The sequence below is a fragment of the Zea mays genome, chromosome 7 (genome assembly GCF_902167145.1).
Source record: "Zea mays cultivar B73 chromosome 7, Zm-B73-REFERENCE-NAM-5.0, whole genome shotgun sequence".
Classification (NCBI taxonomy): Eukaryota; Viridiplantae; Streptophyta; class Magnoliopsida; order Poales; family Poaceae; genus Zea; species Zea mays.
In genome coordinates, this window is record NC_050102.1 from 172,103,825 (window position 1) to 172,121,968 (window position 18,144).

At 50.1% G+C, this 18,144-nt stretch overlaps 2 protein-coding genes across 2 annotated transcripts; one reads left to right on the forward strand and one right to left on the reverse strand.

Annotated features, from left to right (window-relative positions):
* The first annotated feature begins 2,547 nt into the window (after positions 1 to 2,547).
* LOC100282082 (uncharacterized) lies at positions 2,548 to 8,070 on the forward strand. Its single transcript, NM_001154995.2, has 2 exons — positions 2,548 to 3,310; positions 6,955 to 8,070. Exons 1-2 carry the CDS (start codon positions 2,639 to 2,641, stop codon positions 7,645 to 7,647), a joined length of 1,365 nt encoding a protein of 454 aa, NP_001148467.2. The 5' UTR covers positions 2,548 to 2,638; the 3' UTR covers positions 7,648 to 8,070.
* A 4,208-nt stretch (positions 8,071 to 12,278) lies between these two features.
* LOC103633392 (probable LRR receptor-like serine/threonine-protein kinase At1g74360) lies at positions 12,279 to 16,431 on the reverse strand. Its single transcript, XM_008655099.3, has 2 exons — positions 15,893 to 16,431; positions 12,279 to 15,756 (listed from the first exon to the last, which is right to left on the reverse strand). Exons 1-2 carry the CDS (start codon positions 15,936 to 15,938, stop codon positions 12,497 to 12,499), a joined length of 3,306 nt encoding a protein of 1,101 aa, XP_008653321.1. The 5' UTR covers positions 15,939 to 16,431; the 3' UTR covers positions 12,279 to 12,496.
* Between the last annotated feature and the right edge of the window lie 1,713 nt (positions 16,432 to 18,144).

Below are 18,144 nucleotides of genomic sequence, written 5' to 3' on the forward strand. Positions count from 1 at the left end.
TTGTTTAATTCGATATGTAATATTTTTTTAAAAAAATATTTTTATTTCATTAATTATTTTAATCCTATTTTACTTTCACTTTCACTCTATTGTATCTATTTATCAATATAACAAACTTCAATAAACATTAAAAGCAGGGTCTAAGCTATTTTAAAATTTTACTAAAAAAAATTACCTTTTCAAAGTAGCTGCGGAAAAGATGAACTCCTTTCGTTCATCTTCTACTTTTCCAAAGGAGAAACATGTTTCAAAAGCCGAATCAAACACACCTAAACGCAAAAGAGGATATCCATCCGTGCCCTATCTTAAAATATAAAGTTTAACTAATAAAAACAACTCCAACAATACTCTATTTTACAAATATTTGTCAAAAAATATAGGGCATATCCTAAATAGATCCAAATATACTACACGTCATGCTAGTTCATTATTCTTGTTTACTGCATCATACATTTTCTTAACTGTTGGAGCGTAATTTGTTTTTAATGCTCTAAACACTTTAATATGTAGTACTTTGTTGGAGGTGTTCTAATAATGAAACTAGTCTAGGTGTATCTGCTGGAATCTGAAACTTAGTGTCGGGGACCATAATTAGGGGTGCCCCCAAGACTCCTAATCTCAGCTGGTAACCCCATCAGCACAAAGCTGCAAAGGCCTGATGGGTGCGATTAAGTCAAGGCTCGGTCCACTCAAGGGACGCGATCTCGCATCGCCCGAGCCCAGCCTCGGACAAGGGCGACCGACCCCGGAGGATTCACGTCTCGCCCGAGGGCCCCCTCAAGCAACAGACACACCTTCGGCTCGCCCGAGGCCCAGTCTTCGCCAAGAAGCAACCTTGGCCCGATCGCCGCACGGACCGACTGAATCGCAGGAGCATTTAATGCAAAGGTGGCCTGACACCTTTATCCTGACACGCGCCCTCCAGTCAACAGAGCCGAAGTGACCGCAGTCACTTCGCCGCTCCACTGACCGGCCTGACAAGAGGACAGCGCCGCCTGCGCCGCTCCAACTGCTGTGCCACTCGACAGAGTGAAGCTGACAGCAGCCAAGTCCGGCCTCAGGCGCCATAGAAAACTCCGCATCGCCCGACCCCAGGGCTCGGACTCGGGCTCATCCCCGGAAGACGACGAATTCCGCTTCGCCCGACCCCAGGGCTCGGACTCGGGCTCAGCCCCGGAAGACGACGAACTCCGCATCGCTCGACCCCAGGGCTCGGACTCGGGCTCAGCCCCGGAAGACGACGAACTCCGCTTCGCCCGACCCCAGGGCTCGGACTCGGGCTCAGCCCCGGAAGACGACGAACTCCGCTTCGCCCGACCCCAGGGCTCGGACTCGGGCTCAGCCCCGGAAGACGACGAACTCCGCATCGCCCGACACCAGGACTCAGACTCGGGCTCAGCCCCGGAAGACGACGAACTCCGCTTCGCCCGACCCCAGGGCTCGGACTCAGCCCTAGCCTCAGCCGACGGTCTCCGCCTCGCCCGACCCAGGGGCTCGGACTCGACCTCGGCCTTGGAAGACATACTCGACCTCGGAGGAGCCTCCGCCTCGCCCAACCCAGGGCTCGGACCGACCACGTCACAGGCGGGGCCATTATTACCCTACCCCTAGCTAGCTCTGTCTACGGGGAACAAGACCAGCGTCCCATCTGGCTCGCTCCGGTAAACAAGTAATGATGGCGCCTCGCATGCTCCATGACGACGACGGCTCTCAGCCCCCTTACGAAAGCAAGGAGACGTCAGCAAGGACTCGACATCCCCGACAGCTGTCCTTCCGCGGCTCCAGCACTCCTCCGACGGCCACGACACCACACGAACCGGGTGCCAAAACCTCTCCGGTTGCCACGATGGCATGTACTTAGGGCACTAGCTCTCCTCCGCTAGACACGTTAGCACACTGCTACACCCCTCATTGTGCACCTGGATCCTCTCCTTACGCCTATAAAAGGAAGGTCTAGGGCTCTCTTACAGAGGGTTGGCCGTGCGGGGAAGGACGGGACGACGCTCGCGTAAGCCGCCTGCTCCCTCCCGCGTGGACACTTGTAACCCCCTACTGCAAGCGTACCCGACCTGGGCGCGAGACAAACACGAAGGCCGCGGGTTTCCCCTTTTACGTCTGTCTCCCTCCGGCTTCTTCCCCTTCGCGCTCCGTCTCGCGCCAACCTATCTGGGTTGGGGCACGCGGTGACAATTTACTCGTGGGTCCAGGGACCCCGAGTTCGAAACGCCGACACTTAAATTCACTTCTTTTACTGAACCTTAAGGTCTAAGCGATCTTCACCATAATACAACGACAACCAGGGTGAAACAGTTTTTTTACCTCTAGCCTTGTAATGTAAACGAAGAAGAGATTTCTTTATAATCCCACATAAACAAATTGATAATTTAAATATTTAACTGATTAAAAGTGATTCTCTTTGGATAAGGGGCAGGTGGAACTCTCCGAAAACGGCCTCTCGTAAGCTCCGCCCACGGCGCTGCCCTGTCGGCCGCTGAAACCTGAAAGGCACACCGCAGACGACACGAGTCGTCGAGTCGAGTCGCACCACTTTTACGAACCACTCCGCGAGTAGCCGAGCACCCCAGCGCTCACCGACCTTTCTCCAAACCGTCGTCGCGCCCGCCCCGTGCCGCCCGCCATGGCGCCGCCGGAGCCGGAGATGTTCGACGTCGTCATATTCGGGGCCTCGGGCTTCACCGGCAAGTACGTCATCCGCGAGGCCCTCAAGTTCCTCAACGCCTCCTCATCCGCCTCCCCGCTCCGCTCCCTCGCGGTCGCCGGCCGCAGCAGGGACCGCATCGCAGCCGCGCTCCGCTGGGCCGCGGCCCCGGCCCCGCCGCCCGAGGACGTGCCCATCCTCGTCGCCGACACCTCCGACCCGGCCTCCCTCGCGGCGCTCGCCTCTCGCGCCCGCGTCGTGCTCTCCTGCGCGGGGCCCTTCCGCCTCCACGGCCACGCCGTGGCGGCGGCCTGCGCGGCCGCGGGCGCCGACTGCCTCGACATCTCCGGGGAGCCCGAGTTCATGGAGCGCGTCGAGTCCGAGCTCCACGAGCCCGCCGCCAGGAGCGGCTCCCTCATCATCTCCGCCTGCGGGTTCGACTCTGTCCCCGCCGAGCTCGGCTTCCTGTTCCACTCCAGGCAGTGGGAGCCCCCGTCCGCGCCGGCCACCGTAGAGGCGTACGTGAGCCTGCAGTCGACCAAGAGGATCGTCGGGAACATCGGCACCTACGAGTCAGCTGTGCTCGGAGTGGCCAACGCTGGCCAGCTGCAGGCGCTGCGCCGGTCCAGACCCAGGCGACCCCGGCCCAATGTGAGTTGATATCCATTTTTTTTTGCTTCTGAATGGATTCGTTTACATGTTTCTTGAGTGCTGCACAAGAACAGTATTCACATCGGCTTAGACTTAGTAGGTCTTAAAATAATCAAGGATGCATTGGAGCAACTACTTGAGTTGGAACTCAGAAGGAACATCTATATGTAGTTTGGCATGATGTGGGCACTGGCTACTTACTGCAATAGTTGCCAGAACAGATCTCAGATTCATGTCTACTATAGTAGAATTAGCTACTGCTGCTTGATTTGTGCTAAAATTGCTTCTGTTTTGCTCAAGCCATGTTGACATAGATAAATATATGCTTCCTGAGATTTAAATTAGCTTAGGGGGTGTTTGAATGCACTAGAGATAATAGTTAGTGGCTAAAATTAGCTAGAGACATCCAAACACCCTAGCTAATAGTTCAACTATTATCTATTTTTTTAGTAAATTAGCTACTAGTTAACTAACTATTTGTTAGCTAACTAATTCTACTAGTATGTTTTTAGCTAACTAACTATTAGCTCTAGTGTTTTCAAACACCCCCTTAGTTTCAATATATGTATGCCGAAAATCTCTTAGTGTGCCAAGGTGTTATGATGGAATTAATGGTGAAAGTTGTTCTGCTACTAAACTTTCAAAGCTGTAGACGAATCTGGAAATTAGCTCTCATATCCCCTGGATATAGTCATTATAAAGATTATATGTGGGTAGACTGCTGGTATATGAACTCATTACTCTAGCTCTTTTTTTTCTTTTTCTTTTCCTGTTAAACTCGTTTATGAATTTCCTTCCCATACTATCACCTTCATGCCGATATGTTAATTATTCAGTCCTGTTAGGCTGTTACTATTCAGTCAATCATTCAATTCTTGTGTGTCAACTGCTAAATAGTCCTGTGGTGCCATCAGAACAGCCTCCGTACTGTCACATGCAAATGATGATTACCATGCCTTCTGTGTCTGTGCGTGCATGGAGTGGATTGTCGACTTGTCGTGCTACTGCTACACAAGAATGGTCGTCTGATTTTGTTAAAGTTCATCTAATTCTTTTGCAACTTCTTTTAGGTAAATTAAAGGCTCGTAGTTTGCATTTTGATATCCTTAAATCGCAGCTGTTGTAAGTTTTTCATATTTAATATGCTATTGATATGCCCTTGTGGCCTGTTATATATTTTCGTAAGAGAGTTTCTTTGAATTGAGAATATAAATAGATATCCATATATGTCAGTATCTGTAATTTTGCATTTACCTATATTCATCCTTTTGTTGTCCATGACTAAGAATTTTAAGAAGCACAGAGCATAGCAGTAGGATTTTAAGATGCCACTTGATTTCAAAAGCATTCATCTGTGTTAATTTTTACTGATTATTTCAAAAGCATTCGTCTGTGTTAATTTTTACTGAGTAAATGCGAAAAGAATTTAGTTATTCCAACAAATCTGGAGACAAGTTATAGGAGCAGATGAATTGAGTTGAAGTATCATCAGCTAGTTTGTGCTGATGGAGTGATGGTTGATGCCATTGATAGCTGTCAAACGCTACCATTTTCCACTATAGGGAACCAGTTCGATTTCTTAAGCCTACAAACACTGAACTTGGCCTTGAGCCTCATGGCCATGGTTTGTTCCCAAGTGTATGAAAAATGTTCCTTGGATCAATAAACCACCATGTGCTTATAAGGTGAAGTTCATAGGAATGCAAAAGCTATTAACGACGTGTTTATTAGTAGCTCCAGACTTCATATATATAACAAAAGGAAGAGAGAAACATTGTTTTATCAAGTGAAAGCAGATTATATGAATTTAGTGATGCCACTATTTAGATTTTAATAAGAGCTTTGCTACAGTGATTGCTGTGTACCCGTGGTGCTTTTAGGTACTTTTCCCTCGGAGTTTTGCTGGCCATTGATCTGAAAAGGACATTTCCAAAATTGAATTTATGTAAATGTAATGAAAATATTTTTCGAAGGGCAGGCCTTGTGCAATGATGAGAGCTTTCTCAGTTCTCACTGAGTCATTAGGTCGCAGGTTTGAAGCGGCCTCTCCGTATTTGCGGGGAAGGCTTGCCTCTGTTTGTCCCTTCCCTAGACCCCACTCATGTGGCAGCCTCCGACACTTAACTGGCGTTTCACTGGTTGCTTGAGTATTGTAGCCTGGGTGAATCGGTGTTGACTTGCAAGTGTAATAAACCATAAGCGAGAACCAGCTAGCAGATTTTAAAAATAGTGGTAGCACAGCTAGATGGATCAAACTAATTCTTTTCCATAAAATAACCATTCAGCTCACCTCTTAAATCGATCAACGTAAACTTAAACCAAAGAACTCAAATATAACAGCTTACTATGTTAACTCAATGCTTAGGCCATTTGGCTTTCAAAATTTAGCCCCACAGCCTGGATGCAGATCTTTTATGAACTGGTGGGAATAGATCTCTGAGGGTGTGAATGGCCTTGCTTTGAAGGGCCTCAACTCTCTGAATCGCTATGTTTTTTATGGCTGGACTCCAAATTTATCACTATCTCTTAGGTTAGCAGGGGAGGAGAGAATGAGATGGGAGATGGCTGGGGCCAAGGGTATTTCCTTTTTGGCTACCCAGCACCCTGAATTCTAGTTTTCTCTCCCTGTCCTTCACTCCTTCTTGCCGTGAGATTGTTGTCTCTAGGTTCCTTTTGAGTCCCTTTATGTTTTTATGCTTTCCTCCTCTGTAAGGAGGCTCTTGTACCTGGTCTGTTTTCCAGACCCTTATCCTTCTTTCTACTTAATATAATGAGACGCAGTCCTCCCGCGTTTTCAAGAGAAAAAGGAAAAAAAACTATGTTAACTCAAATTAGCCCATACAAACTAATTTCGTCTAATCTAAATGTTAGAGTACCCGTCTAGGGTTTTGGGGTTAGCCCTTGTAATTACCGTCACACCCTTGTGTAATGGGCCAATCCCAACATCTATTGATATATATACCAGTCCCAACCATAGTTAGGGTCAGGGTTTCCATTCTTTAACTCTAAAGACTCTAAACTATAAAATGTAAATACCAACTTACCATTTATTTAAATAAAAAGGGGGGGAAATATAATATAGGTACTGTCTCGTTATTTTTTTTCCTGTCCCTTCCTGTTTTTTACTTTTCAGTATTTTTCCCTGAGTACCTCCTACTTCCCTACCACTCTGATTTCCTTGATCGAGAGGGCTTATATTTATTTGCAACCTCCATAAAACTTGTACTCCAATGAATATTTCAGTTGATACTGCAAGAAATCTGACTGATACCACAACTTAGGCACTGAAGTTTTAGGTATTCTTACTGTAGATCTGGCATGATAGCTACTAGCTTAATTTATTGATTAAAATTTTGGAGTTAAATAGATTTTGTGCTATGTGCAACCTTGAATGTTTAAGTTTAACATTATAATTCACACATCTATTTAAGACTTTAGTCCCTATATTCATTGCCTGAGATGATCTATTTTGAAATGAGGATTGACTGCTTTGCTAGACAACCATTTGTGTACAACTTGAGTACTACTGAATATCCAGTAGTTAAGATTACTCGGATGGAAATCTCATAATGGCATCACATGATTCAGATGACACTTTTCTGGATAGAATCTTGATTACCGCTAAGATTTATTCTTTTTTGCAGATTCCAGGCCCTCCACCTCCCAAAGGGTCGCTGATTGAAGGTCACAATCCTCTGGGAATGTGGGCTATGAAACTGCCTTCCGCTGACACAGTGGTCGTGAAGAGAACTCTATCAACCTTGACTGAGCATCCTGAGGGCCTTCCTGGCGCAGAAGAAACCCCAGAGTACGCTGATCATAGGAAGAAATTATGGTCTTCTGTCAAACCTGCCCATTTTGGCGTGAAGATCGCCTCCAGATCCCTGCTGATCCTTGTGCGCTTCATCTTCACCGGAATCTTCATCGGCCTGCTCGCCAACTTCTCCTTCGGCAGGTCCCTCCTGCTGAAGTACCCTGAGTTTTTCTCCGCTGGGCTGTTCAGCAGAGCCGGCCCGACCGAGGAAGAGGTGAAGAGCGCCTCGTTCAAGATGTGGTTTGTCGGTCACGGCTACAGCAACGTGGATAGCTCGTTGGAGCTCGGAAGAAGCAAGCCGGACAAGGAGGTGATCACCAAGGTTTCGGGACCCGAGGTCGGTTACGTCACAACTCCGATCGTGCTGGTGCAGTGCGCCCTCGTCCTGCTGAGCCAGCGTGCCAACCTGCCCAAGGGCGGGGTATACACGCCTGGCACCGTCTTTGGCCCTACTGATCTCCAGCAGCGCCTCCAGGATAACGGGCTGTCTTTCGAGGTTAACACCACTAGAGCCATGCATTGAAGTTCACTGGCTCCACTCAGTGCATCCTGTGGAAAAACTTGGCAGAAGGATGCAACTTGAGCAATAAGAAGCGCCAATTAGCAACTTAAAGGGCTTGTTTGGAAGTAAGGATACCGCCGGAGAGGAGCTGAAACCCCTTGCTATTCAATTTTGAATATAAGGGGATTTTAGCTCCTTAAATCCCGTCGGGTATAATTGCTTCCAAAAGCCATAACTGTGTGTGTCGTACCAACAGTCCTATGGAGTCTTACTAGTTACTACCGCTGTACCTTCTGAATTACCTAGTTCCTTATTCTTATGCTGTGTTTATATAGAGGTGACAATAGGAAAACGTTGTGATCGTGTGCTGCAGAGAGGATCATATGGGTTGCAATGCGCAATGCCAGACTCGGCGTGCTGTGGAAGGAAAGATGCTATTCGTGCCACACAAACGTAATCCTGCAGTTCAAATACCGACCAGGGCCCACGACATGGATCCGAACAAATCGCAAGAACGTCCACGACATGGATTCGAACAAGAACCAAGACCAACTATCTCCCAAGAACCAAGACCAACTATCTCCGTTCTCTCTCTCCACCAAAGCAAATGCCAAAGGAACCAATGTGTTGCTTGTGTCACATGAAATTACAACTAACAATGTGCCTTTATACTTAGAAAACAGAAAAGTATCATTAATAGAGAGCACGAGACGACAATGTCTGAAGGTCTCTACGCACTGCAAGAAACACCAGAAAGCACGAAAGAACATCTCTCTGTCATTCCTCCATTTGTTAGGTTTAGGGATGTACTCGTAATGCATGCATGAGTTTTTTGCTTTTAATGCATTGAACAATGCTGGCAACTTCTCGTAACCCTCCTCCCCGTCCCCGTAAATTATTTTCCATGCTCGTTGCTTTGCCTTCCATGCTTTCGCATACTTGATCATGTAACCAAACAACTCCCGAGTCATGGTCATAATTGACTTCACCTTTAAGTTTGTCTGACCCTTTGATGTCCCCAATAGCATTTTCACAAAGGGTAGATGTCAACTGACGATGCTTATAGCTCAGCTCTGTCTGGGCACAAGTGTGTGGACCTACAATTTTTGTGATCTTAGACTTTCCAGTTTTCTTCTGCCTGCGGGCACATACCCTTCAATTACAATCAGACACCTTGCACACAACTGTATAACGACGCTATGCATACGAGTATCTCACCTTGAACGACCTCTTGCGGTTCACGAAATATTCCTGTAGGCATCATCTCAGTGTAGACAGGTCCTTGAAAATTAAGCCTACCTTTATCTCAATGCTATCGGCGTTATCCGGAGCCTCTAGCAGTTCATCATCCCGTCCTTCTGCGTCTGATGAGTTCTATTTCTTGCTCGGTCAATTCTTGAACCGGACGGTCATCATCAGAATCTAAGCCCCGTGCAGCCTCATATGGCTCTTCCTCATCCTCAATCTGAACATCAACACTATTTGAGGCCCTACATATGTGGTCCATATTGGATGATAGGGGCACACGAAGATAATCACCATTATCTAGTTGTGGAACTCCTGCGTCGCGTCGAAGGAGCAAATACTACATTAAAGTCTAATCAAACGAATTAAAGATGCATATGAATAACATGTTAAAGACACTTACTAGGATTATCTTGGGTCAATGGGATCTCCTGGGGGTACTACCGGATTCGATGACCCACAAACGCCACGAACTGGACGAGAAATCTCAACCTCGTTCGGGCCCGATTGCGCATCTGGCACAACAACCACTTCTTCAAGAAGCTCAGGCAAAGGAGCCTCTATGAGATGCATTTGACATTTATGGAGATAACCCTACTGAAGCATCGCAATGACTAAAGAATAACCTTCGAACGACCACATCCAAACATGGAGGAACAATCGTATTCACAATTTTGACATATTTCGCTCAGTCATTTTCAGAGCCAATGGAGATCAACCGTCTGACAATTGTCCCAGATGCAACATGGGACAATAAACCCTCAATGATATGCCAGGGTCGTTTAAGTTGCAACTAATCTCCTTACAAGCCCTAGCGAAAATCTGGCCAAAAGAGGGCCTTTCATCAAACATAACTGTCACCTTCTTCATTCCATCAAAACTAACATTCCCATAAACATCTTCCTCCACGCTTCCTCCATGGTATAGTGTCACTAGGGTGTCCATCTATTGCAAATATGGATTCATAATTCAATAACCATTAAAGATGGTACATGACTAACACTATCAACTAATGCCTAACTTATTACTATACCCATCTACTAATGCCTAGAACTTATTACAATAAGTAATAGGTACTTACTAACATATAACTACTTACTACTACCTATATACTTACTAATCTAATAATGCCTAAACACTTAATACTAACTATATACTAATAAATAAGTAACCACATCAAACACTTATATAATTGATTAATATTGTGTACACAACGAGTAAACCTGAGGTCGCGATGTAGTCAAGCTACCGATGGCGGAGGATATGGAATTGGATGGCCTCCTATCTGCAAAAAATAACATAGTCGTTTCAGTAAAAAAATTCGGCAGCACCTCCCCCACATGATGAGGTTTCTAAAACCTACAGAGAAACGACCATCACGATGGCTGACATCCACACTTTCCAACACAGAAAACAGTACGATGGCTGACATCTCATGAGTTTTTCAAAATATATTCATTAACAACTAAGTAGCAATCTAAATATACTAAATATACTAAGCAAAACGAAATAAACTATGCAACTAAACTAACTAAACTAAGTAACTAAACTAGCAAGCTAAACAAAATAAACATAGATAACTTATTGTAATGAATATACTAGGCGTGTGACATTGACGGCGAACCTAGGCGTAGGGCTCGATCGCGGGGAGGAGGTCCGACTGCAAGGCTCGGCGGGGACCTCGGCAGCGGAGCTCGGCGGCGGTGCGGGGCTTGGAGGAGCGATGCGAGGCTCGGCGGCGGTGCGGGGCGGCGTTCCTACGCGGCGGGGCGGCGAGGAAGACGGCGCGACAGGGAAGAAAATGGGCAGGAGGATCCCAGCGCGTTGGTAAATCCCTAGCTTGGCGCCAAGATCTATGACGCCGAGCTACGGCTATATCAGCGTCCATACAAGCCTTGCTCGTCGCTGCCACGTCAGAGCTCGACACCATAGCATATGGCGCCGAGCTCTTTGCTACCGAGCTTCGACTCTAAATACTGAAATAAAACGACCAATAGTATAAATATAAGTTTTGGTATAAAAATGGTAAAAAACCAAAAAAAATCGGTAAAAGTTCACCGAGTATCAATTCTCCACATGACCTTGAACACCCGACCTGTCTCGTCATCATCACGAGCCAACCTGCATGAACTCACCATCACCCATATTCATCCCTGCGACATACTCGTTTACTTTATTCATCATTCCAACGAGAAGGTTAGAGGGCTAATAAATCCAGATCGATACGCGTGTTCCTTTATCCTTTGTCCCACTAACCGTAGGGTCCGGTACTATTCCGGTCCTGGTCCGGCCCAGCCATCCGCGGTTGGCGATCACAGGCGGAGGCGTGGAGCAGGAATACGGCCCGTGGTTGGATTAATTATAGGCATAGCCTGACAAAAACTAACAGAGACTAAATAACGAGTAGAATCTATTAGATTTTTTTTGAATCAGTCCATATTTAACATGTTATTTAACGATGGATTAAACTTTACCTGACACGACGTCGCGACCGTACGATCTGTGGACCGGTATCTGGTCTCGAGAATAGAAGAGAGGTGGAGACGTCAAGTGGCATGGCAAGCGCGCGTGGCGCGGCCATCGCTGTCGGTCCCGCAGGCTGGTCGGCCGGTTCTCGTCTCCAAATCAAGCCGGGAGCGTCTTTGGTTTGGTTTGGTGCCTTCCTGTCTCTTCCGGCAGCGGGGCCCGCGCGGCCGCTTTCGTGGACCGGCAAATGCGGGGGGAAAAACGACGCGCAGATTGGGTGGGCCGTGGGCGGCAGGGCGCTGCGCAGAGCAGAGCACGCTCATCCATCGGGTGGCCGACTGCCCGTGCCCGTCACTAGGAGATACTATTAGTTTGCAAGGGTATTTTGGAAGGGATTTGTTTGGAAAAAGGTCGAAGCAAAGTGCTTGCTTGGTTCGGCGTGCACGCACGCGTTTGGATCGTTGCTGCCAAGGCCCACCACTCACTCGAGGTTGCCGCGCCTGCGGCCTTGCCGGGCATTTTGTTTTTCACCCTGTTCAGCTTTGTGTTCACATCCGGCCATGGACCTATCCGACTAGTATGCATCGATGCAGTTCAACACGTGCGGCATGCTCCACTATAACGGCTTGCAAATATATGCTACAGTGCCTTGTGAAGACCAGAGACTTGGAGTACTCGCGAAAGCCGCCGCCCCCTTCACGTGCATTGACGCCTGAATCGCTTCTATTAAATGTCTAGTGGTCTTTGACCGGACGCATTAATCGCTTGTACGGCACGCCGCGACGTTCGTAGAATCGTAGGCCGGCGTGCGTGCGTGCGTGAAATGCGTGTTGAGGTTCAGGTTCAGACAATTGCAATTTCAGAACCGGAAGCGACGGCGGGCGAATGCTCCCGAGGTACGAGGAAAGGGACGCTGCCACTTTGCAACTGCACGGAAGCCGTAAAATCAACAAGTTGTGCTACGTTTGCATGATGAGAATGTACAACGAACGTGTCTTCTTTATCCTATGTACTGCTACTGCAAGATTCCATCTACCTAGGCCTCTCCTACCTCTGTTATCCACATTATGAATCAATGGCGAACTAATATACTCCAACACCTAAAAACAAACCAGATACACGTGAGCAAACAAGAGGAACGTGGAACAAAAATTGTCTGTCACGTGAATTCGAGCCGCGTGCCGCCGTGCTCGCCCACGTCCAGCAGCGCGGCGAGCACGTCCGGCATGTCGGGGCGCTCCTGCGGCGCGTCCGCCGTGCACCGCATGCCGAGCATCAGGAGCTCCCAGGACACGGTGCCGACGACGGCGCCCGCCGAACTCCACCCTTCTCTGGCCATCCGCCGGGCCCACTCCACCAGGCACTCGTCCTCGGCGCCGTCCACGGCGCGCCGGCCCGTGGCGAGCTCCATCAGCAGCACGCCGTAGCTGTACACGTCGCCCTTGGTCGTGGCGCGCCACGTCTGCCCGTACTCGGGGGCCACGTACCCGACGGTCCCGGCCACCACCGTGCTCACGTGCGTGTCGCCGGGGCGGACCACGCGGGCCAGCCCGAAGTCCGTCACCCTGGCGCGCCCGTCCCGGTCCAGCAGCACGTTGCTGGCCTTCACGTCGCGGTGCACCACCGCGGGCCGGCACTCGTGGTGCAGGAACACCAGCGCGCGCGCCACGCCGACCGCCGCCTCCAGCCGCCGCCCCCACCCGAACGCCGCCGTGTCGCCGACCAGCGACTCCAGGCTGCCGCCGTCCAGGTGCTCGTACACCAGGACCTTGCCCGACCCGGACAGGCACCACCCGTACAGCGTCACCAGGTTCGGGTGCGGCCACGACGACCCCATCCGGTCGGCGAGCACCTCCATCTCGGCGCGGAACTCGCGCTCGCAGTCGCCGTCGCCGTCGCCGTCGTCGCGCGGCCTCGCGAGCTTCTTCACCGCCACGGTGCGCCCGTCGGGGAGCACGCCGCGGTACACCACGCCGGAGCCGCCGCGCCCGATCACCAGGTGCTCCGAGAAGTTCCCCGTGGCCGCCACCACGTCGCGGTAGGTGAACGCGGTACTGCCGAGCTGGAACACCTTCACGCCCTCTGTCGAGGAGGAGGAGGAGGAGGAGCACCCGGTCGCCGACGACGATGACCCGGACGGCGTCGACATCTGCAAGGAGCACTTCCTGGAGCTGCACTTGGGGTTCTCAAACGAGAACGACTCGGGGTCCGGGTCTTGCTCCACGGGGAACCGCGCACGCAGGTTGGCCATGAAGAACACCAAGGCCCCGGTGACGAAGGCGGCGAGGAGGGAGAACAGGAACCACACCGCGATGCTTCTTGGACTCATGCCGGACCTTCGAGGTCCCGCAGCTTCCGGAGGTGGCTGCTTACCGGTGCCCGTCCCGAATGAGATGAGTGGGTCGCCGAGGAAGGATCGCTCGTCGAAGGTGCCGAATTGGGCGGTGGTGGGGACGCTGCCTGTGAGAAGTGGGTTGTACGACACGTTGAACTTGGTCAGGTCCGTGAGCTGGCTCAGAGTCCCCGGCAGCTCGCCGGAGAAGTTGTTGTAGGACAGGTCCATCATCTCGAGGCACAGGATGCGGCCGATCTCCGACGGGATCGCGCCTGAGATGTTGTTTCTCGAGACGTTCAGCACGACGAGCGGGAGCCTGCTGATCTCCGCTGGCAGCATTCCGGTGAGCCGGTTGCCGTCGAGGTGGAGCAGGCTCAGGTTCACCATCGCGCCGATCTCCGGAGGTATATCTCCTGACAGCTGGTTCCTGGACAGCTGCACGTACCCGGAGATCGTGTAGGACCTCACCGGCGACGAAGGGTTGGTGCAGACCGGAACGATGCCGTATCCCTTGAGGATTCGGTCCCATATGCTGCGGCAGTTCTCCCGAGTCATGATGGAGTACACGAAGCTGAACGGAGGGTAGCTCGCCGGGATCCACCGCCTCATGGCTTGACAGTCGCCGGAGCCGGCGAGCACGCTTGAACCATTCCGGTTCTTGGCGAACGTCGGGCCGGGGTTCCTCCCTATGTTTGCCATCTCCGGTGGGATGTTCCCGGTCAGGTTGTTGTCGGCCAGGTTCAACCAGAGCAAGCTGGCGCATTTGCCGATTTCCGACGGAATCTCTCCGGATAGCTGATTCCCAGCGAGCATCAGCCACAAAAGCGACGTGAGGTTCCCTATGGTCGCCGGTATCCGGCCGGAGAGCTCGTTATACGACAAGTCCAGCGCTTGGAGCTCGGTGAGACGGCCGTACGCCGGCGGTATCCCGCTGGAGAATTGGTTGTAGGCAAGCATCAGGTACTTGAGGCTCTTCATGTCAGCCACCTCGGGAGGGAGCTCGCCGGAGAACTCGTTGAAGCTGAGGTCCAGCCTCGCGAGCAGCGGTAGCTGGAGCACGCCGGAGGTGACGATGCCGCCAGTGTAGTTGTTGTGGTGCAGCACAAGGTACCTCAGACTCGCAAGCCTGCCAAAGGTGTCTTGTACGTCCCCTCCAAACATGTTGCTGCTGATGTCCAAGAACTGAAGCTTCGTACAGTTCGTCAGCGCCGACGGTATCCGGCGATCGAAGCTGTTCTTGCCTAGAACCAGCGTCTCGAGCACGGGAAGCTTCCCAATTCCGGCCGGTATGAAGCCGTTGAAGACATTCCCCCAGAGTGATAGGTACGTCAGGTTCGCGCACTTGGCGATGGAGTCCGGGAAGCTTCCAGTGAGGTAATTTGCTGACAGGTCCAATGACTCGAGCTTGCAGCCGTCGGGGAACGTGGTCGGCGGTACGCTCCCGGTGAGATTGTTCTCGGCTGCGCTGAACTGCGTGAACCTCGTAACGCCGGGCCACAGCTCGCCGGTGAAGTTGTTCGAGCTGAGGTCGACGTACTGGAGCCTGGCGCAGCCGTCGAACATGCCGGTGATATTGCCCGTGAGCCCGTTGGTGGAGGCGTTGAAGACGGCCAGGTCGGCGCACATCGCCGTGAAGTTGGCCGCGACGCCGCCCGACAGCCGGTTCCCCGACACGTCGAGTGTCTGCAGCCTGGTGAGGCCGGACAGGTCCAGCGAGCCGTTGATGAGGTTGTGGGAGAGGTTGAGGTGCACGAGGCCGAGGCATTGGCCGATGTCGCCCGCGGCGCAGATGGTGTTGTCAGAGAGGTCGAGCCTGGCGAGCGCGGGCAGCCGCGAGAAGTTGCCGAACGCCGGGCCGGAGATGCTCGAGCCGGACAGGTCCAGCGCCGTGACGCGGTCGGCCGTGTCGCACTGCACCCCGTGCCATTCGCACGGCGACGCGTCGGACTCCTGCCACGCGTCGTAGGCGCCGCGGTTCACCTTGTTGTTGTCCTGCAGGAAGTGCTTGAGCTCCACCAGCACCTCCTTGTCGTCGTCGCCACCGTCGCTGTTCTGCGCACCGGTGGGCACAACCACCAACTCACCTTCAGGAGGGAGAGGACACGCGATCGCCACAGTTAGACGCGCAATTCGAGTCCCACGCGAGGAACACGGCGGCAGAAGAGAGAAAAGAACTTGGGGCGAGTGCCGAGTGGTGGCATGGGAGCGCCGAATCCTAACCTGCGACGAGGAGTAAGCCGAGGAACCCGAGGAGCAGGGGAGACATGGCTTTGCTTCTCGAATCATGGAAGACACAGAGGCGAAGCGGAAGCACTGGCGACGGGGACGACGGGCCGAGCGGCGAGCAGCCTCCACATCCACACGCGGGTGCGCTCTCTCTTCCTCTGGTTCTTGCCCGCTTCCCTTATTACCCAACGTTTTCTTCACGGGGAGAGATGAAGTAATCAGAGAAAAATCTTTGACACTTATCGCAAGTTATCTAGTAGTGGCTGGAGGCCCGCATGTGGGCGACGACGAGCACGCCAACCGCTGCTACCGGCTGTCATTGTTGCTCCCGGTCCCGGGCCTGGCATTTGAATGAATTGAATTCCAGCGTTTACTGGAAACCGCACTACGGCTCAATTCGTCATACACGGAGCTATGGCCTATGGCTTGGGTTCAAACCTTTGTACTAATTGCTAAGTATAATGCTGAATTGCTGACTGCACAGGGGGCAGACGAGAAAGAGAAACGGGCTACTGGCTTGCTTGGGCAGTGGTCTTTGAATTTGTCTCCTTGCTTCCATGGACTTGTCACGGTCTATCTACCTATTGTATTAATAGAATAAAATCAAAATAATCTTTCGTATTTACGAAGATAGCGTAAAAATTACGAGATTAATTAAGAGATAGAAAAATATCCACGTTGAATTTTATAAAGATTCAACAGTTTAAATTTGACCGAAAGAAAAGAATATTCACCATTGGATATATGTTGTGCTCGTGGACGATCAGCCATGTGTGCGACAAATGATCCATGACTGCAAGGTTACTCTTGGGTTGGGAAGGTGTTGATACAAATATCTATTCGGATGGTCCGTGGTAATGGTGGATGCATCGTAAACCTAGTCCATGACTCATGATCTTTCTAAGGGGGTGTTTGAATGCACTAGAACTTATAGTTAGTTAGCTAAAAATTGTTAGTTAAATTAGCTAGCTAACAAATAACTATCTAACTATTAACTAATTTTCCAAAAATAGCTAATAGCTGAACTATTAGATAGAGTGTTTGGATGTTTCAACTAATTTTAGCCACTAATTATTAGTTTTATTGCATTCAAACACCCTCTAAGTTTGTAGATGATTTCACAGAACATTCTGCAGTGGTGACGGATGAAAGGACATAGATGGCTAGAGGTGGAGTGAATATCCTACAAAAAGTTCTTACACGACTAACAAAACAGGTAGAGTCAATATAATTGATATACAAAAGCGATCACTTTGCTCTAGTTTTACTTAAGACAATTTCTCTAGATAAACTAAAAGCTTGCAAAGGATATGAATGAATACGACAAGCTATGAGTTGGACAAGAGAAACATAATAAACTATTAACAAGTATATGTAATAGCAAGGATAGTTAGGACTGCAAACTAAACGGGGCAAGAGATGACAAGCTATTTATCCTTGACGTTTGTCTGCGACAGCATACATTCTCGCCACGACGAGTCCAAGCTAAATGATTCATGCACTAATTGGGGGTAGGAAGCCAAGCCTAGAAAGGGCGTCATACGAATCACTATAATGAGGCACTCTAACAAGCGATGATATCACTAGAGTTGGTCCAACAACATTCACCAAAGCCACTCAACGATCCTTCATTGCCTCCAAACCATCTAGGTGGTTACAACCACCAAGAGTAACAAGAAACCCATGGCTCAATATGATAACTAGTGCCACTAAGTACAACAACATGATGCACTATCTCTAGATGTGAGTGGAAGATGTTTTCTTTGGCTTACTAGGATATATATATCAAGTTGAAAAGCTAGGATACTCACCGTAAATCCGCACAAGCTCTATTTATATGGTTACAATGGGAAACTAACCCTTAGAATTGTTATTGTGCATTCTGCGAGGTCGTCAGACTATCCGACGACCACTGTCGGACTGTCCGACGAACATTGTTGGACTATCACCTTGGGTCTGACAACTCCAAATCATACCACATGTACTAGACGTTTGAATGTTATCGTAGTCACCCCAATGTCTATATTTGTGTAAAGTTCGATGTTCTTAGTCAGTCAACCGTTAGACCATAGAACATAGGGTCCAACACCCTTCGTAAAGTAACTAGAGGGCAACAAGTGGCATCGAACTGGTCTCACTCCCATCGTCGTGCATCGTCTCCTATCCACGTGTCCAGCGAGCGTCGCCCGCATCCCCACACGCGCCCAACGAATATAAAAAATGGAGCACACCCGCTGGGATTTAAA

Coding starts and splice junctions, on each gene's coding strand:
- LOC100282082 (NM_001154995.2), top strand. CDS start 2,639: ATGGCGCCGCCGGAGCCGGAGATGTTCGACGTCGTCATATTCGGGGCC. Junction 3,311..6,954: donor CCAGGCGACCCCGGCCCAAT/GTGAGTTGATAT, acceptor TCTTTTTTGCAG/ATTCCAGGCCCTCCACCTCC.
- LOC103633392 (XM_008655099.3), bottom strand. CDS start 15,938: ATGTCTCCCCTGCTCCTCGGGTTCCTCGGCTTACTCCTCGTCGCAG. Junction 15,757..15,892: donor CGGCTTACTCCTCGTCGCAG/GTTAGGATTCGG, acceptor TCCCTCCTGAAG/GTGAGTTGGTGGTTGTGCCC.